At 39.5% G+C, this 23,906-nt stretch overlaps 1 protein-coding gene across 23 annotated transcripts in view; it reads left to right on the top strand.

Moving 5' to 3' along the window:
• DTNA (dystrobrevin alpha) overlaps positions 1-23,906 on the top strand; it is a 354,043-nt gene that overhangs the window by 230,455 nt on the left and 99,682 nt on the right. For all 23 annotated transcript variants that reach the window (XM_055323947.1, XM_055323949.1, XM_055323948.1 and 20 more), the window contains one exon: positions 6,455-6,535. In XM_055323947.1, coding sequence (XP_055179922.1) covers positions 6,455-6,535 — 81 coding nt within the window. The remainder of the gene's footprint in view (positions 1-6,454; positions 6,536-23,906) is intronic.

Raw genomic sequence — 23,906 nt, 5'->3', positions numbered from 1 at the left:
AGACCTTTACATTCAAATCCATTCACCTTAGGTGCTGAATAAATGTTGGTTTAAAAGTCTGCAGTGCACACGAGAGGTAGGTTTTAATCAGAGGAGAGTGATTGGAAAACGTTCTTTCAGAATATGGAAGGCTATCTGCTGAGATAAAGAAGGGCCTGAAGAGAAATCAGTGATACCCCTGGCCTCTAAGCAGAGAAGGGACAGAAAATCAAAGAGAGGCAAACATACATACTCAACAAACACGTGAGTTTCTCAAGGGCAGATAGTTCTTTAGAAAGTTAACTGCAGGGATCCCTGGGTGGCGCAGCGGTTTGGCGCCTGCCTTTGGCCCAGGGCGCGATCCTGGAGACCCGGGATTGAATCCCACGTCGGGCTCCCAGTGCATGGAGCCTGCTTCTCCCTCTGCCTGTGTGTCTGCCTCTCTCTCTCTCTCTCTCTCTCTCTGTGACTATCATAAATAAAAATAAAAATAAATTTAAAAAAAAAAAGAAAGTTAACTGCAGTCCGCACATGGATAGTCTGAATGAAACCGAGAGCATGATTTTGCAATGCAAGCTGTGGCTTTTAGGAAAATCAATTACAAAAATTCAGAAAAATGCCATGAATAAGCCTGCTACCATGAGCCTACCACACACTATAGTCCATGGTGGATACAGTGATTATTTTCACTTGCTACTTCCTTTCTCTTGCTCCTCAGCCTCTTTAAGATGTTAATACCATAGGTCACCATCCTGGAAATACTCTCCAATGTCACCACTCTTGTCTGGTCTTTGCTTTTTTTGATCACTCTACTTCTCTTTTTTCTGTCTCTTCACACCTTCCAGGCACCCTGAAGCCAGATTTTACCAAAGTTTTGTTCCTGATCAATTCTCTCCACTTATAACTTTACTTTCTCTCAAGGCTTCGCCACTATTGTTATGGCTCACAAGTTTCAAGGACTCCTTCAAAACCACATCCCATATTCTCATAAACCAGCTTATCCAGAAAAATCAGTATATAAACTCAGTGTCCCTTCTAGCCTTGGCTCCTCACTGTCAAGGTTTCTACTAATGAAGTGGCTTGAGGTGGGCTCACCATTAATTCCACTAAGTGCCCCTGAGTATATGCACAGTCTCCTCTTGGAAAGATATTCCCAGTTTTGGCCCAGTGAAGACAAATTGCTGCATTTTATATGTTTGTGAATAATTCTGGGAATGTATTCCATAGTCAGGAGTTCTATATCTGGTATATCCAACATCAACATCATCCAACTGCAACTGATATCTCCATTTGGACATCCTACAAGCACCCCAATCTCTGTAAGCCCAAAACTGAACTCTTCATTCACCCACCTATAAACCTGTTCCTCCCTATTTGTACCTTAGCCCAGTGAGGCCTCCCCATTCTCACTGAGTGTCCTAGGCAGAAATTTGAGCATCATCCTTGACCCCCAAGCCCCTTTACCCCTCTCTCTCTCTCTCTCTCTCTCTCTCTCTCTCACACACACACACACACACACACACACACACACAGATCCAGGAAATCAGCAAGCATGGAAGAGTTCAGACACAAAGTCTGTAGGCTTTATCTTTATTCTGTAAATATTTGTTGGTGCATTTGAAAAATAAATGAGACATTTAATTACCCGAATGACTATATCAAAGGCTTTATAATAAGCTATCAAAACATGAAAGGCAAAATATACATGAATTGTGTGAAACTATTCAGAACATAATAAAACAAAAGCTAAAAATTAGATAAGATTGGTTGGTTGGATAAATAGATAAATGAATGGAGGGAAAGAAAGAAATATATATTTAAATATATTAAATATATTAAATATTTTAAATATATTTGTAAAATATAACGGTGTGATCGATCAGAATTTCTTTCTTTCTTTCTTTCTTTCTTTCTTTCTTTCTTTCTTTCTTTCTTTCTTTCTTTCCTGAGAGAGAGGAGGAGAGGGGGTAGGGGCAGAGAGAAAGGGAGAGAGAAAATCTTAAGCAGGCTCCATGCCCAGCATGGAGCCAGACACAGGGCTCCATCTTACAACTCTGAGGTCATGACCTGAGCCAAAATCAAGAGTGGGATGCTTAACTGACTGAGCCACCCAGGTGCTCCTGTAATCATTCAGAATTTCTTAACTGCATCTTTGCTTTTGTCTTTGTCCTTTCTTCCAAGCATGATATGGGTATGAGAGACTTGAGGAGGTGGTACAAGAGCATCAAGTTGCCTTAAGTGAATTAGCTTTAAATTTTTATTATGAAAAGTTTCAAATATATATAGATGTATAGAAAATAATATTCATCTCTACCCTTAATTATTTACCCCTAGCCCCCTCTGTATTTTTATGAAGGAAATCTAATATACTATTTAAATGAGTTGAATCTACATGTTTTAAAGAGTTATATCCCAGTGATCTAATAGCAAAGGAAAAAAATACCATCCATTTTTTTTCAGAAATAATGAAGAGGGCATTACCAAAAAAAAGACAAAAATAGGAAAATGCTATTCTCACATTTTCTGCTATACCCGTTTTTTTTTTTATTATTATTATTATTAAAAAGGAAGAATGGGAGATCCCTTGGTGGCTCAGTGGTTTGGCGCCACCTTCGGCCCAGGGTGTGATCCTGGAGACCCAGGATCAAGTCCCACTTTGGGCTCCCTGCATGGAGCCTGCTTCTCCCTCTGCCTGTGTCTCTGCCTCTCTCTCTCTTTCTCTCTCTCATGAATAAATAAATAAAATCTTTTAAAAAAAGGAAGAGTATAGGTTCTTGAGAGTCTAGTGTATGAACTTGTAGGTTTTTGATAAGATGGATTATTTTTTTTAATATCATGGAATGAATATAGTGCTAATCCTAGATATCTCAACATGCTAAGAACTAGGATTACTCTATTAACTTCTTTATTCCTGTATTCAAATTCTATCTTTTTTATGAAGGAATTAGTCTGCTCATTTCCCTTTTTAATAAGCCTACTACACCCCTAGCTCTTATAGCATAAGAATGAACCTTAATTTCAGCAAAATACCAACAAAGCTAAGTTTCATTGCTCACCACATCCCATTTGATATTCAGGGCTTACATCCTCAGCCAGGAAGAACTTATACAAATAGGAAACATAAGAGACCCTCTGACCCCTCCTGACTCTTGAACAAAACAGATCAGTTAGATCTGTAGGTGATAGAGCAGGGAAATTGGTCATTGCACTCCTGTCCCTAAGCTTCATCTCTGTACACCCTCTTGACTATGCAGGGGGAGATGCACCTTTGCCAGATTGCCCCTAGGACCTCTATGAAAAGGAAGTGTGGAGGAGTTAAGGTTTCTGTCCTCACAAAATACAGTCTTGCTGGAACTAAGACATTGAATTATGTGCAGCATCAAAGCCCTTTTATACCCGGGGCTTATCATTATTCTTCAGGAATCTAAACAAATACTCTATGTCCCTAATCTCTTCTTTTAAAGGGTTATTTACAGATATTGGGACTCTCTTGATTGTTGAGCCAAGCTCAGCATCAATAAGAGTACATCCTCATCCAGGGGAAAAGGCAGATTTAGCGTTTAGGCATTTCTGACTCACTCTCTGTCTCTGGTTATTGAACACCCTAGAGAGTTCATTTTCACATGAGCTTCTTGGATCTACAGAGGACACAAAACTGGGAAGTCCCTTTGAAATGCTAGTGGCAAAATCAAAACTTTTAGAATGGTTACAAGCATGAGCTAAAAATTAAAAGAAACTAACCAGATAAATATGAAGTCCTACCTTTAGCCTCCAGATAAGCATCAGACCAGGAAAGATATGATCAGATATAGGTACATATGCTTTTATAAAACCCGCTTGTTAATGAAAAAGGTCAGACAAATGAGCCATTTATTTTTTTTAAGTTGCATTAGTAAGTGTCCTTATCAAAGTTGGTAATAATTGCTTTCCATATATTCTATACAGGCGAGGCAATAGCTGTGGCACTTGGGTTAATTTTATATCTCATTTCAAGGAGATATGAGCCAGCCATAGAACAAGAGGACTAGAATGGATGAAGGTCTCAAAGACATGTCTGTCATAATGAGAAAAATAATAGCAGTATGCATGTACTGAAGCCCTATTGTGTGCTTCACTCTGTGGTAGACATTGTACTTGAAATGGCTGCAAAAAAAAAAAAAAAATGGCTGCAAAATTGAACCTCTCCAAACTAAAAGGTCAAAAGTTATGATCCCAGCTAAACTTTAAACTCCATGATGACAGGGGCTTTTGTACATAATTTTCAGATGGTAATGAAGATCCTAATCATAATCATGATAGCTGCTTACCAACGTGTGAAAAATAAATTATCAAGTGGCAAGGAGAAAAGATTATGTGTCTCCAGAAAGGAAATTACATCAAATGGATTGAACTTATTGGGATTCAAATTAAAGCTCAAATATAAAAAAAGAAGTTTCTATCACTTATTGTTGCTCAGAAATGTTATAAGAAACCTTGTAAGGAGTCCCACCTGCTATCAAGTGCTCATTATGTACAGCTTCAGAGGTAACCAGCTGGTAAAGCTGGTATTGTTATTCCCATCCACATGAAGAAATCAGATACCAAGTACAAACTTGTCAAAGTTCACACAACTAGGAAATGAAAGATTAAGGCTTACTGACCTTAAATCTCATTTATTTTCACTAAGTTATATATTCCTGTCATTGGAAACGATCTTATATGGCCATTGTCTGCATGTCCATCTCTCAAGAGCATGTTTAAGAGATTTCCTGTGTGGGGTGAGGGTAAGTCCTACCTATCTCCTTGTTCCCTCAAGCACTCAGCATAAAGCACTCAGCAAACTGAGCCTGTTTGTCAAGTAATAAACTCATAAGAATGAATGTTTAATGATCTGCCTCATAAAACTATAAAGTAATAGGAATATTGATATCCTTTTTAAATGAATCTAAAGAGATCAGTTTGAATTGAGGGAATGCTAAATGCTCTCAGTGCAGGACACTTGCTAATTCATCCTGAGTTTCATTAGGAAAGCACTTAATTGGCCTCCTGATATAATTATTTCTAGGCCAGTTCATTTACTTGCTACCCTAACTATTCTATTTTGAGGCATTTATGTAGCATTCTTACTGGTAAAGTTCAATATATGTCAAAATATAGCTCTGTGCCTTTATATCTGTTATGAACCATAAACATGGACTTAAGGAGAGCCAAATATTTAGAAGCAGAGAAGAACAGACATTTGTTGAAAGACACAGTCTAGAGATCAGCTCATTCAGAAAAGGGTAGGAGGTACTCTGGTGTGGATGTACTAAGAAGCCCATCTGCAGGGCATTGTGAGACCAGCCTGAGCCCAGCAGAGGTTCTGGATAGAGAGTAATAGGAAGTATTACTGGGTAGGTAGCATGAAAAGAACACACAGAGGGGCTTGGATTGGGAGAACATTTAGACTTGGTGAGCAGCAGAAATCATGCTGGATTCTTGAGGAGAAGTGTAGAATGAGGAAAATAGTTCGAGAATATGGGGAACATGATCCTCTATGTAGAGAGGAACTGGAAGCCACAGTATAAGAAAGAGTAGTGGTTGTTTTTAGAAAGGAGTCTCCTCTGAGGTTGACAGGAAGGTTTGCAGGGTGGACACTAGCAATACTAAAGAATACACAGCACGAACTATGTGCCAGGCAGGGTTCTCTGTGCTTAAGTGTAGTCATACATTTGCCTTGTAATTCTGTAAAATAAGTAGTAGTAGTAGTATAATCATCCCCAACTTCCAAATGAGAAACTGAGGTTTCTAAATGCAGTTGACCTGGGCACCTGGGTGGCTCAGTCCGTTAACTGCCTTTGGCTTAGGTCATGATCTTGGGGTCTTACATCTACTCCCTCCCCATATCTCCAGACCACCCTACACACTGTGCCCAGTGGGGAGCCTGCTTCTTCTTCTCCCTCTGCCCCTCCCCCCGCTCCTGTTCGCACTCCATCTCTCTCTCTCTCTCTCTCTCTCTCTCTCTCTCTCTCTCTCTCAAATTAATAATCTTATAAATTAAAAAAATAAATAAAAGTAGTCGACCTAAAGTCACACAGAAAAGATGCTCCACATTCAGCAAGTGCTCACCTTACAGCCATATTCTGATGACCAGTCACAGTGTATTTAAAATGGTTCTGATAATACTGTTATCATCTTACTGTTTAAAGTCACAGCTTGAGCAGATTGTTCTCAGAAGTGGCAGACACCACAGGGCTGAGGTCATGTTCCTTGGCCCACGATCGGCCTACGAACATGGTCGACAACCAACGTGTTAGATACGTGTGCTCTCTTCCCCTAGATCCTGAGGGATACAAGGCAGACTTTTTCAAGTCTTAAAGTTCTATTTGTTTCTAATAAAAATAAAAATCAAATTAAGTGAATGGGTTATAATATCTATAGTTGTTTTCTTTATAAATATTATAAATCCCTTTCCACACACATGGCATACCATATGTGTATGTTTCTCCCCCCACAGGGGCTCAAGATCTGGATCGTATCCGACTCTCCACCTACAGAACAGCATGCAAGCTTAGGTTTGTTCAGAAGAAATGCAACTGTAAGTATGCCAGTTGTTTGGACTAATTACCCTCATGAATCCTATAGTTTACGTTTGTTACTTTGTTTATTAAAACTGGTGTTCTTGTAAGTGTTGATAAAACTATGTTTACACAACAATAAAAAGAGTATGGTGATGCACAAATGGTAGAGAGACTATTCGTAAGTAATTCAGAAGGTTTCATTGCTCTTAGCTGCTGAAGTATTGAAATGGATGAGCTTCTGGCTGTTTATGAAGTCCTGTCCTTGGGATGGTTTAAATCTGGATGGATATTTTTCTTCTATTCTCTAGCTTTGGTATTGTCCATGTAGTCGCCCTCTTTAGCTCCTGTGGAACTGTTTTGTACCTACTTCTTTACTAGTCTACCCTAGTGCCATCCACCAGCTTTACTCTCTGAGACACACACACACACACACACACACACAATTTTAACTTGGTTTTTCTTTTTTCTTTGTAAATAATGTACATACTATCGATTTTTTATTAAAAGAATTATGCTTTGATGTGCTAGCATAACTGCTCTAGCTTCTTGTCTATAGTTCTATGTGGCTTCAGATTTAGTACCTATGAACAGATGTACAAGACATTTATTACACTTTTTACCAAAGGGACTTACTGTTGTAGTATTTTTATGTAAAACTTGTCTTCCCCCTTGCCCCAACTTTTTTCTTTCTTTCATTTTCTTTCTTTCTTTCTTTCCTTTCTTTTCTTTTCTTTCTTTCTTTTTTCTTTTCTTTTTTTTGTAAATAAATCTTGTTTTTTACTTAAGGAAAAAATATGGTTTCCATGAATTTTATAAAACATTAAATATTAAGTCCTCTTTATATTTGTGATTCCTTTACAAGTATAGGAAAATGTTAACAAGCTCCAGGAAAGCACAGAAGTTTCGTTCTGAAGCTATAAAATTAGCCCTTTGTATCAGAGTATTAACTACATTTGCCTATATCAGACCACAGCAAGAAAAGAAACAATAATACTTGAAGAAACAAAGGGACTTGTTTCAACTTTTTCCCAAATTTTAGAATGTTAGCAGCTACTAGATCACTAATCACAGCGAGCCGTTTGCATCGTCTGCTGAATTGCTTCTCTCTTCATATCTCCACATCCATTTTCTTTTTTTTTTTTTCCACATCCATTTTCTGGAGAAATTTCCTCATAGTTCATGTATATGAACTTATTACTCTTTTCTTTTTGAGCACTGATTCCTGTAAAAATTAATAACTGTTCTCATTTTCTAATTAGTATTGGATGGATTAGAAAATATGAAAACCATAATGTTCTCCTGAGTACATACACATAGTTTTTGAATAAGTGGCATAGGGCTTAGACACAGTGAATGTAGAAACCAGCCATTTCCACACCTCTACCCTCCTGGAATCTCCAGCAAATGTTTCTTAGGGTGCTGGGCAGGCCAGCCCCAGACTCCCCAAATCATGACTATGGGGATGGGCAGGCTGTGTGTATCTAGTCGTCAAGTTGCTCATCTACAGCTTATTCCTCAGCTTTGGTGGCTAGAAATGAGGCTCAAGTTTGGGGCAGGTTGAGAAGGGAGTAAAAAGTTTCACCAGGTATCAAAGACTCCTTATGGGATGCTAAACCCATAAAAAAAAAAAAAAAAGATGGGGAGGTAATGCAAAGAGCACTAAAGACATGGGAAGAAATTTGTGGATGTACTTACAGCCCTGGGCATTGAGGCATCTATAAAAGGTCTTTGGAGGGCTGTGGTTAAAGGACAAGGAAGAGGCTCCCAACGAAGGAAGGCTTTCCCCCACCATGCCCCTCAATTCCAACTACCTGTATTTAAACAAAAGAAAAAAATCTCCTTGTTTCCAACAATGAAAAAGTGATAGGATCCTCCTACTTTCTTTCCTCATCACCACTCAATGGGCCTTGGAATGGAAGGGAGGGGAGAAGGAGCACAGATGTGAGCTCTGACCCCATGGAGCTTTGCCAAGCAGAGCTTCCTCGTATCCTTCCAGCTGAGATAGGGAATTGCAAAAAAAAAAAAAAAAAGAAGTGTTACAAACTGATAGGGTTGAACTAAAGAGCAAACAAACAATAAAGAAAAGGAAAGATGGGAAGGAGGGAGAGAGGGAAGAAAAGAAGAGTGAATGATTTGGCAACCACCCCTGCAGCCAACATTACAAAGGCCCTAACTAGCTAGATCCAGCAACCCTAGGGCCACAGGGCATTCTCCTACTCACAGTAATGGCCCTTTCTCATTATTGGGCATCTCCTTTTCTCTTCCTGTTCTTTTCTGCTCCTCATCCTTATCCTACATCCAGAATCATGTCATAGTCACACTGACCTCCTTGGAAAGCAGTGGGGAAAACAGTGCTAGTCCATCCCTGGGAGAAAATAGAACTTTCATACTTGTCTAATTGGCCTCAGTGCATCCATTCACTCACCTTTTAATTTAGAAAGCTTATAATGAGCTCCTACTGTGTGTTTGGCACTGTGTTTAAGTGCCTGGGATAGAGCAATGTGAACAAGATAAGATTTCTGCCTTAAAGTTGCCCAAAGTCTAACTGGCTTAGACTAGATACAATTTTAAACAGACTCATAACACAGTGTGGAAGAGTAATGGTAGGAATATGTGCATGGTGTTGTGGGAGCATGAGGCAGTCCCCTACCTGGGCGTGAGGGCCAGTAAGAGGAGTTTCCTAGAGAGGAAGACATCTAGCCTGATTCTTAGGGAATTAGGGGACATTACACCAGAAGAATACCCTACAATCATCTATTTTAGGATGAGGAAAATCGCTTCTCAGCCTTTTTGGCTAAGTTCATGTGGAAGATGAGGAAAATATTACATTCTCTACAAACTATGTGAAAGTAAGCCTTAAGGAAGAGAAGTGAGCAAGTTTTGAATGCTCTGCTAAAATTAAGTTGCTTTTTAAAATTGTTTCTACCTTGAGCAGAAGCGTTAAATCCAAGTATGGTTATGTGTTTGCTGAGTGTTCCTTCCTGACAACAAATATAACAGTGGTGATGTTAAGGAGCTTGCAAAATGCTAACACAGCTGAATCTATTCTATCTTAAAAATTAGAGCCTTCTTTTTTTTTTCTTTTAAGATAACCAGGACACTTGTGTTTATGTGACATAGTATTAGTCAACATTGAATGTATACCCCTATATTCGAGGAAGGACATTTTTGTCTGCAATAAAACCTAATCCACCATAAATTGTGATACCTTATAATGGAGTTTTACTCCACAATAAAGAAATAAGAAAAAAAATCCACATAGTGTATTTGCAAGCACATTGCTTTATTGGAAATTCTTACAGAACGTTTACTTTATAGAAATCGATGGGCCTTAATGGAGAACAGGTTATTTTTAGGTCCAGATCTTATTTACAGGTAAAACTAATTTTGTGTATTAACAAAACTAAGCTTAAAAACTACAGAGTGGGGGGTGGAGTGGGGCATAAAAACTGACACTTGTAAAGTCATCACCTTTGTTATCTAGATATAGCATGGAGTATATAGACTTTTAAAAGATTAGGTTTTTATCTGAATTCAGACACCATGAGTGTTATTTAATTCCCTGTATTTCTGTCCCCACAGCTCTTGCCTACTCTCCTTACAGTTTTCCATATAGAGAACTGATTCCTATCACCAACACTCATGTTCATTCCTTCCAATGCAATTTCTGATGGATACTGAGAATATATTCCCAGGGTCTAAAAAGACTACATAGAAGAGGCTAGAAAACTGAGGCCTGTGCACAAAATACAGCCCAGGACCTACTTTTGTATAGACTGTGAAATGAGAGCTTTTATAGATGAGTATTTGTAATGATTTTAAAATAGGAAACAATACTTATAATCCAAGTTAAGCAAAATGTTATCCTTACCCCCAAAAAAGTTCTAGTCTTTTCATTGGTAGACAAGCATCAAAAAAAAATTCCCTCCATTATTATATTTTTAATTTCATCAGTAAAAACGTTTTGTAAGTTTGTTTTCTCTCTATATATATATTTTTTAAAGGTTTTATTTATTTATTCATGAGAGACACAGAAAGAGAGAGAGAGAGAGAGGTGGAGACATGGGCAAAGAAAGAAGCAGGCTCCATGCAGGGATTTTATTTATTTATTTATGAGAGACACAGAAAGAGAGAGAGAGAGAGAGAAGTGGAGACATGGGCAGAGAGAGAAGCAGGCTCCATGCTGGGAGCCTGTTGTGGGACTTGATCCCAGGTCTCCAGGATCACGCCCTGGGCCTAAGGCAGGCGCTAAACCGCTGAGCCACCTGGGCTGCCCCATTTTCTCTCTTATTATATATATGCCAACATATATACATAATATTACTACATAATCTGGTAGTGCCCCACTGTCCACACACAAAAGACATTTACCAACTTCTGTTACAAAAGAAAAATTGTGAGAAACCATCTTTTCTTTTTTTCAAGCAAAAAAGTCTTTATTCTTTTGACTTTTCTCCAATGGGATCTATTTTTCAAGTCAACGTCTTCCGCCCTTACCATTCATTTTTGTACCCTGTCATACCCTGCCCACCAGCATCCACCATGCCATGAGCACATTCCTAATGGAACAAAAGAATGGATGTTCTTAAAAATTAGGGGACACAAAGTTGGCAATTTTATTTTCTAGGAGGACATATTCCAAACACTGTGTGCTTTCTAATCAACAGTGTTCTCTTTAGCTTCTAGGTTTCCTGAGAACGTACCAAAAAATAAATACCCTATATGTCATCTATAAGTGAATGGAAATATCTCAGCCTTTGTTTTAAATAAATAACTATTTTCTGCCAGAATACTATTTCCTCGGTCCATACTGACATGGTTAATAATCCAGATACCCTGTAATGTCAGCAGATCTTTTTTTCAGAAATTACTTTGGAGTCAATGGAATGCAGCCTTAAGTTCATGAACAATAAAAGGGAGCAAGAGAAATAAATCAGAAATCCCAAATCTCTCCTGTTTAATAAAGGGAATGAAAGTAAGAAGGCACCTTCCTTTTGCTCTTCTGGTCACAGCCTGAATTTTTTTCTGTCACTCACATCAACTAAAATTTAGTTAAAATTTGGCTTAAAAAGAAAGGAGGGGGAAAGGTATATATTTGTATATGATCTCTCAGAGTTTCTCAAATACCCCTCTAATAAAAGAAATGTAAATATTCCTCATCCTGTTGCAATTTAAAGCTAGAACACATACTTTTGCCTTTAATAGCTCTAAACTTCTTTCAGGGTTTCTACAACCAAAATAAAATCCAGACACCTTTTTACCTAATGGCTTCTCTGTCACTGTGAAATTAACCCATGTGAGTGCTAGATAAGTAGTGAGTCCAGAATGAATAATCTTTTATGAGTGAATGAATAGGCTCCACTAGATTCATTTTTCACCAGCCAAGCAATTAGTCTTGGCTTCGGGAGTGGCCTTTAGATTTTTTTTCTTTTAAGATTTTATTTATTTATGTTGAGAGAGAAAAAATGAGTGCGAGCAAGGGAAAGTAGCAAGGGACAGAGAGAAGCAGCCTCCCCGCTGAGCAAGGGAGACCCAAAAGGGGTTAGATCCCAGGACCCTGAGATCATGACCTGAGCCAAAAGCAGACACTCAACTGACTGAGCCACCCAGGTGCCCCTAGATACGAGTTTTTAGAAATAAATACTAATATCCCGTTCAATTTTGTTCGAGTTGGTGTACCAGCATTTTCCTTCCTCCTCTCTGCCATATTTTCCAGTATATGGCTCTGTGGCTGCCTATATTAGTTTCCTATCATTACATAACAAATTGTCCCACACTTAGGGACTTAAAACAACTCACATTTACTATCTTACAGTTTCTGGAGGTCAGAAATCAAAAAGAGTGTGACTGGATTCTCAGCCTAGGGTCTCCTAGGGTCTGTGGGTCTCATCTGGGGCTCAGGGTTCCCCTCTGCATGAAATGGCTGTTGGAAGAATTCATTTTCTTATGGTTGAAGGGTGGAGGTCTCCATTCCTGGCTGGCAGTCAGCTGGGTACTACTCCCATTTCCTAGGAGCCACCTGCATTCCTTGCCACAAGGCCCCGTAGATGTTTGCTATTCCCTCCACACCAGGCAGAGTGAGTCCCTCTGACTTCTTCCTCCTCTGTGATCAACCAGAGAAAACTCTCCACTTTTTAAAGACGTACATGATTAGGTCAGGCTCACCCAGAAAATTTCCCTGTCTTAAGGTCAACTGATTTGAGGCCTTAATTACATCTGCAAAATCCCTTGACAGCAGTACCTGAGTTAGTGTTTGATTAAACAATGGAGAAGGTATGTGAACACTGCAGGCCAGGAATCCTGCGATCAGGGCCGGGGAGGGGTAGGGGTGGGGGTGGGGGGCAGTTGTAAAGAGGAAGAAGGAATCTTAGCACGCTGCCTACCACACTGCCCAGCATCATGGACTTTTCTGCTTTCCAGATAATGACATGTAGAGCCTTGAGTGAAAAAATAAAGTTGAAATCTAAAAACTCAGGCGACAGGATCAGATCTCCAAAAAAGAGAGATGTCTGAAGGAGGGAGATAGAACTCTTTCCTGTCAAGGAGTCAGAAGGAAGACCAGGAATGTTCAGTTAGGGAAATAAGTGGCAGATGGCAAAACCTTGGAGCATAATTATCTGTGCTCCAAGTGATTTTGATATGCATTTTCATTCCCAATGTTGAATCATTCTAGACACTTGTTTAGAATAAAGAGAAAGACATTGCACCAGAATGCAACATTCCTAAAAACTCCCTGTGGGGAAGTGGGTGGTGGCAGCAGAGCATAAACCCATTCGAGATGCCTGTGCAATATGGCAGTGGAAACACTGCTCCTCTCTGGACACTCTGGGCCTATGGCAAAACTGTTTCCCCTTAATCAGAGCACACTTCTGGTAGAACAAAGCTACGCTTTTAAGGTTCTGGTGCTTGTGATATGAGTTTAATTAAAGTGGCTTCTTCCCTTTAATTGCATCCATTCTTAAGATCTTAAACATTCATAGCTTTGTTTTCTTGTTAGTATTTTTATTTTTAGATAATACTGGGAACTCCATCTTCTCAGTCTGCCACCACTACACAACCTACAAACTAAACCAGTGCCTGTAGTCTTGCTAGGTGTCTGGAGGGAACAGCCATCAGCTTCTTTCCCTTCCTCTGGCTTCTGAATTATACCAGGAAGCTGAGGCAACCGAACACTTTGACACTCACAGTTTAGGAAAGAACCTTATGTTTAAATGCCCCAGCCTGTTGGGAAAGAGTAGGGGATACAGACAAAAGCTTTTCAAGCTTCTCAGTGCCATCCAGCAAGTAACATTCAATGGCCATCCCTTAAGGTCTCATATCAGTGACCTTCCTTCCTGGGAACCTGCTGGATCAGCCCAGAGCCTGTGAGCTGAGCAATGAAGGTACTCCCAGAGGGTGCTGTCCTACAGCCTGGCTCCCAGCATCTTAGGGCTCTGGCAAACAGTAAAAAAAAAAACCGATACAGGAGGACAGGGATGGAAGAATGACCACTCCCTCATAACCACAACTATGGTCCATGAGCACTAAATCAAGGTGACTTTGTTGACATTTTGTTGACGTCACCAGCAGCCACTCATTTATTTTTTCATTCAACAAACATGAACTGAGGTTTGCCGCACGTCAAGCATTATTCTAGACCATGGGGGGAAAGTATGATAGTATTCCTTAGTGTACAAATTTAATATTAGAATAACTTCATTAGAATCTAATGATATGTTCTATTTATTACAATGCTTCTGGCTTTGTGAATATCAAATAGTGTATACACTCTAAAACTTTGCCAAATCAGCTTATGTCTAGCCTGAGCAAATGATCGTTTTATTAAGAAAAAATAAGTTATAAGTATGACAGTTAAAGAAACCAAGTATATCTGTAGCTACTGAAATAAACTGTCTAGCTATTTTTAATCATTCATGGTGTTGGGCTAGGACTCCTCCTTTTCTCCTTTTTTTAGCAGGACTTGTAAAGTTCTGTTTGTTCCAGGTGAGAAGAGCATAACATAAGAGATGTTAAATGGCTTTCCTGAATAAACACCAGATCAAATCATATAACTGAGAACTCAACTTCTAACTCCCAAATATTAACCAAATGCCATGGTAAACAGAGAGCCTGTCCTGCGATGTCTGTCAAACACATGGACCACTGAGCCTGCTAAAAAGCTGGTGATGCATCAGCCCTGAGTAGCTTAGTTTCCAAAAATAATAAACTTCAATGTAAGATCAAGTATGATGCATTTTAATTTCCAAATTCAACTTTGCTGAATACAACAGTGATACTATATTGTGAAGAAGAGTAACGTTGAGGAGAAGTTATTTGACGACACAGATTCAGAATCTGATTTGAATGTGGTCCTAATCATCATTTATTTCTTATATATTATTCTGAAAGTGTTCAACCAGCGATAGACAGGGACTTGGTTAGAATCAGTGCTTGAGCCCATGCTTCCCAGAAAGCAGACTCCACAAAAAAGGCTTTTATGGAAGGTGCTCTTTTGCTGTTCCCAAGCAGAAGAACAAGGAAGAAAAGCCAACAGATGATGCGGGAGCCTTCTGAAAGGCTCCAGAACTGTCCACCCAGGAGACACAAGGAGGAGTCCTAATTGAACTGCCCTGTCCTGCATTAGTCAAGAGTGGCCTCCAAGCATGAATAACCCCACACTATTTGGTTGCATGTGTATGGGTGCTAGGCAGGTCAGATATTAGTACTGACGCATCGGAGGTATAGAGCAAGAGCCTGAAGCCAAGTGCTGTCTGGTTGCAGCCACACCAAGCCGGTCAAAGTCTACACCATGATGGTCATTCCTGCAGGGGCTGGAGAAAGAGGTGGAGCCAAGATTTTGAACAGGTAGAAAAGAGGATCTGAAACATCGCGTTATTTATACCTTGCTTTTCTGTGTTGAGTATTTCCTCATCGGTGTTCTCTACTTCCTTCTAAAGATTTTTTTTAAAGCTACATTTCTCATATTCTTAATGTCATTTAAGATAGCTGAAGATAATCTGTACTGCTGATTAGCCTTCTAGAGATCACTTCACCCCAAACGCTAACCTATCTCCCAATTTTCCATGAAGTAGGAAACTGAGTCATAACTATTTTCTGAATGGGTGAATGAAATGTATTTTTAATTTATATCCCATTTTTTACTCTTGTGCAAAGGCAATTAATTATGTACATAAATGACAAAGGTGAGTGCAGAAAAAAGTGACACTTCCTCACCAACTGCTGCTTACCTACTCTTCAGTGTCCCAGTGTACTTTGTCTGCTGGTGTTCATCCTGACCAGATTGGCACATGATGCAGGATCACTGAAAGAGACAGCTGTCAAGGAAAGGGAGAAGGCAGCTCCTCATGGTTGCCAGCCCCGTGAACGCTCCTTCTCTTGAAATGTCGCCTCCGGCATCTAGGATTCTGGCCATCTGCTCAAGTCATAGTGTGTAAGGAATAATGAAAGTACTGTGGGAAGCCACGCTAAATGAGTCTCATTGAGCTTTCCTGAAACACTGAGGTGAAGGGAAAGCTTCTAGAGATAATATGTAGTGTCTGGCAAACAGTAGGCCCTCTACCCTCTTCCATTCACCAGGCGCTGGTGAGCACCCACTTTGAACAAGGCATATGCAAATAGCTATGAGGAATACAAAGCTGAACAAGACCTAGTACATGTCTTCAAGTTAATTATAATTTAGTGCTATGGTTCTTCAACTTTTCTCCTCATGCGTCTTAGGGAGAAAGTCACAGATCCTTTCCCTCCAAACACACATGTCCCTAACCATAAAATGGAGTTCCTCATTTCAGAGACTCTCCTCTCTTCTGAAGTTCAGTCAAGGGCTTATCAAAAAAGTGGAGGGAACAACTTGTCCATTAGTCACTATAAGAAATGTGGAGTGTCGTAAATTATCTGATAGATGAAGTTGTCTGGGAGCAACAAATGGAAGAGCGTAATTCCACATGAAGGTCAGTGCAAGAAAGCCAACCCCATATTCTGGAATTATAAGAAGCCCAGTGTGGCTGGAGCATAAGATTCTTGGGAAAAGCTGAAGGTGAGTAGGAGATGAGGTTAAAGATTGGGAGATTGGAGGGGCACCTGAGGGGCTCAGTCAGTTAAGCATCTGACTCTTGGTCCTGGTCTCAGCTCAGGTCATGATCTCATGGGTTGTGAGATCAAGGCCCCTCCCCTCTCTTTCAAGCCCCAACTATGGCTATGTGCTTGGCCAGGGGCAGGATGGGGGGTAGTCTGCTTGAAGATTGTCTCCCTTTGCCCCTCCCTCCACTTGTGCTCACCCTCCTGCTCTCTCTTTCTCTCTGTCAAATAAAAAAAATAAATCTGTAAAAAAAAAAGATTGGAAGACTGAAGTCCAAACCCTGGTTTTCAAGCTTAGAACTTGGGTTTTACTGAATAGATAGTGGAGAATGTCATGGCCAGAGCTGGCATTCACACCGGTTCTTAGGACAGATGGAAGAGGGCAGAAACCGGAGATGAGTAAGAAGGCTTACTGTGAAAATCTAAGTAGAAGGCAGTAGATGCCCAAACTAAGGTACTAGAATGTAGAGAATGCCAAAGGCACATTGAAGAAACCTATACCAACTGTCTAGTGAAGGCAAAAATGACAACCCAGAGCAGAGACAAGATACTAGATCCTCTTGCTTCTGAAGCTATCAAATATATTCCGAGCAAAGTTAAACACTGACAGTGAGGAATTAGTTATTGTTCAGATCTTTCTTTTCATTTACCTTCTCTTATTATTTTTACAATCATTGGTACAATACTTTGGAAAATAATAGGCTTAATAAATGCTTGTTCAATTGAATTTAGTTAAATTTAATTTATAGTATGACAGCTATTGAGCCAACAACCATTATACCTCATTATGAATAATGATGCTGGTCTACAAACACAATTTGAGGAAAACTGAATACTTTTTCCTTATGGGCAATAGACGTACTGCCAAGGCCTTTGAGGGTTGGCACGATATCCTATTTGATTTTATATCAAAAATATGTTGTAGACTTTTTCCCAAAGCTCTATTCCATCATGCAACTTACCCAGGAAATTAAAGTGAAACTAAAATGTCATCTTTGTAAGCTATGATGCTTCTCTCCAAGGGTCCTTAGCACCGAGAACTGTCTTAATGATAAAGGTATACTGTGGGAACAAGAAAGTGTTGACTTTGGAAGCATAAACTAATTTGGTGAGCTACTCAGATATTGTTTCAATTCATGTTTTAGAAATAGCTCATGGCTCATGAATGAAAGTAAAATAAAAAAAATTGCATTTTTATCAACATTTTCTTTCCCAACTCAGTGTTTGGTCAATGTGGCTCCTATCTTCAGTTGTAACCACATCAAAATGCATGTATTGACCCTAGCAAAGCGTATCACTTAACTGAATTTCTCTTCCTTAAGAGCTTTTTAAACACTGTTTTATCATGAGCAAAGGCCTAAATTAGGGCATAAAAATAAATTATTTATTTGAGAAAATCTTAACAACTGGCTAACTTCACATGTCTTTCTTGACCACAGTGCTTATTCCTAGGATTCTTATGATACCTTTTAAATAAATTCCTGTAGCTCAAATGAACATCAATTTTCTGTTCTTCCTGTCTCTCTTCTGTTTACATTAAGCTCCATAGCTGTGGTTCTCAAATATCCTTACTTTAAAAATCACCTCAGGAGCAGCAGAAACCTGGGGATGCCCTGGCCAGACTCCAGACCTGTGGAATCAGAGGCCACAGTTTGAGACCCACTCACGGCTCCAAAGATAGCTTCTGATTTTCACCACTGGATTGGTTGGCTGTAAACAGGGATGGAATTAGTTCACATGGCATTTTGAAAATGAAACAGTGTTAAACTTGATGGGATGCAAATTCTCCATCTCTCTATTTGCTTACTGAAAAATTAGAGAATTGTCAAATAATAGGCAATAAGAAAGGTTACAAAGTTACAGACCCTGCTTTCCAGTACACCCAGCATGCAAACTTTGCTAGCCCCATCAGGTCAATAGAAGACCTGATTGGCCCTTTTCATTCACTGCTCTCTGCTACCAGTCATAGGTCATCATCTTCCCAGAATATCCTCCCCCAACTCATCTTTATGTACTGAGATCCTACTGATTCAGCAGTCAACTTGAGCCCTACTTCCTCCTCCTCTGAACCTTTCCAAAGTTTCCAGCCTGCAATAGCATCCCTGTATTTTCAGCTCCAGTAGTTTTGGGCTTTTTTTTCTATTGCTCTATGGACATGGGCGTTTGATGACATAGTGTCTCATTCTGATCTTCAGCTAGGCCATCTGAATGTCTTCCCCACAGGAATTACAACCTCTTTCCTGGCCAGGCTCTCGTCTTTAGTCTAATCTCTTCTAACATCAAGCATCATGTATTGTAGAATCTTTAAAATTATTAGCTGAATTTCATTTCTTTTGAAAATATGATGGAATCTCATTTCTTGCTTCCTTTCCCAGCTCTGTGTGTATAAGCATATGGCAGTTTTCTTCTGTATGTTAATACCTATACGTGTAATACACATATGGTAAGTTAGTGACACATTGAAATACTCTTTTTTTTCTCATGAGCTGAGGTTCTCTGAATTTTGAGTATTTGATCTGAAAGTGAGCTAAAATATTCATTGCTGTGATGCAGTCTCTGATAGATTTATAACATCGTCACTCCAGTTAAGAGGGGGAAAAAACCCAGAAATTATAAAAGAAAGCTTGTATTATGGGAGAAACATCTTTATCACTGACAGAGTAAAGAATTGAAAGAATTGGGGGGCTATAGTTTTAGCTAAATATGACTAAATTTTAATGCCTGTTTTCTCTCAAAAATAAGAATAATGCCTAAAATATATATAGTGCTTCTAAGTTTATTGTTTTCCATGTAATTTTTGTCATTCCCTAGAACACCTCTATGATAGGAAAGCTGGATATTATTATCCCTATTGTAAAAATGAAGAAATACCTGAATCCGAGGCTATGGTCTCTAAGCCCATTTCCCATTTTTCTCTGTAAGAGAAACTAGATTGTTTCTGCATACTCCGTGCATGTGTTTGCTAGATCCCACTGGTCTCCACCACCTGTGAGTTTTGTGTGTGCAGGGACCTACCTGTATTGTTTACACTAATTCTAGAACCCAGAAGAGTACTGTAACATAATAAGGGCTGAATAAATACTTCTTTTATGAATAAAGATGTTAGCCTCTGGAATGGAAGGCTAAGAAAGGCTACTTAGTGGGTTGGCAATGAGTTCGAAGAGGAACCTGGAATTGTTCCTGAAACTCACATGGAAATATGTTCTCCCCCCACCTCCTCCCTACCCATGCAGCAGTCTGACCCACATGGGAAGCTCCTTGAAGGCATGATTGCTTAAAGTCTTCTTTGGTATTTAAAATCCTTCATGAAACTTTGCATTTGAGAGCTGTCATAGGAAAAAGACAATGCCTCTACATGTGTTCATCTTTTAGTGTTAAGGGCATCAGAACTTTATTGGAAAACTAAAAGAATGAATCTCCATTAATGACTTTCCTATAAACCTACAAACATATCTTAATAATCCACTATGTGAGTGAACACAATTTGACACTTTAAGCCTGCAGTATAGACTAATCAGCAATACCACCTACACTTGGTTCTCATACTCTACGACTGGTCACAGTGGGAGATTCATGCTGGAAGTTTTCTTGAAAGTCAAGGAGCTTAGATCTAGGGAGGAAAGATTTGGATGAGTTTTCAGGAGAAACAACGTATATCCTTTACAATGGGATGTGATGAGGAAGCCAACATCAGAATTCTTCCTGCTTTTACTGCATGTCTCAGAGATTAGAAAACTAGTCCTAACAAGCCTCAGACAACAGTCACCATCACTGTAAGCATGGATGGCCAGAGTAGATGGGGGTTGAGAGAGTATATGTGTGAATATGCACACACGTACACACCCCATCTACATGCTAGAGTAGATATATGTATTCCCAGTGTTGTATCAAGAGATGATGTTGAGTTCCCAACCTAACTGCAATTTACTTTGCTCCCAGTCAAGAGAGCACATCGTGATGCAATGAGTGACCTTCTTACAGAGATAAATCATAAGCCCTCTAAAACAATATGTATATATATATAATTCTATAAATCATTCTTAAACTGCATAACTTAATTGATAATTACCAGCTTCTTACAAGATACCTCAACCTATTAGAACATAGCATGCTGTCAAGGGGTGCCTGAGCAACTCAGTCTGTTAGGCAGCTGCCTTCAGCTCAGGCCATGATCCCCGGGGTCCTGCTCAGCAGGGAGTCTGCTTCTCCATCTCCTTCTGCCCCTCCTCATACTATACCCTCAGGCTCATACTATACCCTCAGGCTCATACTATACCCTCGCTCTCTCAAATAAATAAATAAAATCTTTTTTAAAAAGAAGAAGAAAAAAGGGATCCCTGGGTGGCGCAGCGGTTTGGCGCCTGTCTTTGGCCCGGGGCGCGATCCTGGAGACCCGGGATCGAATCCCACGTCGGGCTCCCGGTGCATGGAGCCTGCTTCTCCCTCTGCCTGTGTCTCTGCCTCTCTCTCTCTCTCTCTCTCTCTCTCTCTCTCTGTGACTATCATAAGTAAATAAAAAATAAAAAAATAAAAAATAAAAAGAAGAAGAAAAAGAACATAGCAGGCTGTCTTGATGCCAAAGGATGGAGAACTACTGACTTCCAATATTATTGTCATACTTAAACTGCCTGGGAATGTTAAAATGCAGATTCTGATTCTCCAGATCAGGGTTGGGGGCCTACAAGTCTGCATTTCTCACAAGCCTAGTGTCTTGCAGCTCTGTGTATGGTCCAATAGCAGCAGCACCAGGGAGCTATTTGACAACCCTGTAGGTGTTTCCAGCGTGCACCACAGTTGAGAACCACCATTCCAGAATGACCAGTTAAGTCACTATAATTGTTTATTGACCTTCCCCCGCTGCAAGTCCTTTGAAAGCCTTCTAAAGGTTTATAAGTCAGTGATTGTCAGAATCACCTGGAAAGCTTGGTGAAAAGTCTTTCCCACCTTCCCAAATTTTGGAATCAGTAAGGGATAGAATGTGGGCTTGGGAATTTTGAGATCCCCAAGTGCTTAAAAAAAAAAAAAAAAAAAGTCATCATGCTTAGATTCACTGACCCAATCTCTATGATGTGGTCCAGGGAAGGCTGGCCCTGGACTAAATAATGAGACAGACTAAATCCTGGGTAGTCTTTGGATATTTCTATCCTTTCTGTATCCTCTCTTCCATATTTTACACTATTTATATGCTTCTCCTACTTCTAATAAAGTCTATGACATCAGTGATTTCTGTCTAGGTATTAATGAGTTTGGTATTTGGGGACTTTTCCCAGAGATATTTGAATTTAAGTCATCTTTATGATCTAAAGAGTTCATTTCCTATGAAAAGAGTGTAACATCAGCAAACAGGTAAGAAACATCACTTAAGAACAGCAACCCTCATGCAAACACGTCCCCCCCACCCCTTCTCTACCTGAGATTGCCTGGATTTTTTTTTTAAATTTTTATTTATGATAGTCACAGAGAGAGAGAGAGAGAGAGAGAGAGAGAGAGAGAGGCAGAGACACAGGCAGAGGGAGAAGCAGGCTCCATGCACCAGGAGCCCGACGTGGGATTCGATTCCGGGTCTCCAGGATCGCGCCCTGGGCCAAAGGCAGGTGCTAAACCGCTGCGCCACCCAGGGATCCCCAGATTGCCTGGATTTAAGACAAACTATTGAAGCTTTTGTCTATTTTCATTTATTCATTAATACAAACTGTTTAGTGTTAATAAGTCCAAAATAACACTAATATTATTTTTAAGATTCTATGAAGTATTAACGACTACTCTTAAGAATACATGTTTATGTCTGATATGGTTAATGTTAACTAAATAACTTTATTATATAAATTGTTGCTTTATCTAGTATATTAGTGTAAAATGTATGCAGTAATATAGATGAGGAAACCCCACTTCCTATGCCTGTGCCTAATAGCAGGTGCTCTATGATGGACAAAGCTTGATGGATATTTAGTAAAGTGTGCACAGTGCCATCTAGTGGTCAACAGTCATCACTGCATAACCTAAATGTCTTCATTTTCTAAAATAATTTGATGGCTCAAGAGTAAACAACATGTTTATACAACTGTCAGACTCTTAAAACAGACTTCTGAATAGCTTCCTTATGACTCAAGTTTGAACCTTGTTTAGAGTTCCTATTTCATTAGGCAAAAGGCCTTTTCAGTACTAATTAATAGATTTTAATGCTTCTTATGCACTAAGCACTTTGCAAAGTGCTTTACATGGATTATCTCATTTGATCTCCACAATAACCCTGCAGTGGAGCAGCTGTTATTTATTTTGTGGAGCAACTATTCTTGTCCCCATTTTACAGATGTGGAAACTGAAACATAAGGACGATAAGTGACTTGCTCAAGGTCACATGGATGCTCAGTAGGAGAAGCAGGTCGAACCTACTGTCCAGAAACCCACACTGTTCCACACTGTGATCTTCACCTCCCAAAATAGTTAGCAGTGAAATAAAATTTTCAAGAAATCTCTATGAAAGAGGGCCTTCCTTACCAGGTCTCTAATTATCAAATATGGTAAAATCGGTTCAAACTCCACTAACTCAGAATTTATGATCGGTAGACTGAATAGTACCTGCTTTTGTGGCTGGTATATAGTTTGGGCTTCTTTTACGTGGCCTACATAATATAGGCTCAAAATTATATATTAGGTTATTGAATTTAAGGGGACTAGGCTAATACTTAGGTTTGGAGTCACAGATCTTGTAAATTAATAATAAGATAGTAGATCAGAAGGTGTTTAATTATTTTAACACCAATAGCTATCATTTGTTGAGCACCTATGTGCCAAACGCTGTGGTCAGCACTTATATATACATTTTCTCTTTTCTCCTCACTACAACTCTCTCTGGATAGTGTTAGTCTCCTCATTTCTTAAAAAAAAAAAAAAAGAAGAAGAAATAATAAAATATATAGAGGAGAAATAACTTGTCCACAGTTTTACAGTTATTAGGGGAGCCAGGAGTGAAACCTCAATCTTTGTGATTACAAAATCTGTCTTTTGCCACTCTTCAAAGACAAATATGTACAATGTTCATGATTACAGTTTTCCTGTGTACTGCCATCCCTGTGCAAAAATACCATCATCTCAGGGCACCTGAGTGGCTCAGTCAGTGGAACATCTGACTGTTGGTTTCAGCTCAGGTCACGATCTCAGAGTCGTGGGATCCAGGCCTGTGTTGGGCTCCATGCTCAATGGGGAGTCTGCTAGAGATTCTCTCTCTCTCTCTCTCTCTCTCCCTCTGCCCAACACCTATCCATCTGTCTGTCTCTCTCTCTCTTCTCTCTCTTTAAAATAAATAAATGAATC

The sequence above is a fragment of the Nyctereutes procyonoides genome, unplaced genomic scaffold, assembly GCF_905146905.1.
Source record: "Nyctereutes procyonoides isolate TBG_1078 unplaced genomic scaffold, NYPRO_anot_genome, whole genome shotgun sequence".
Classification (NCBI taxonomy): domain Eukaryota; kingdom Metazoa; phylum Chordata; class Mammalia; order Carnivora; family Canidae; genus Nyctereutes; species Nyctereutes procyonoides.
Note: the sequence above shows the minus strand (reverse complement) of the source record. Positions and strands in the feature narration are given on the sequence as shown.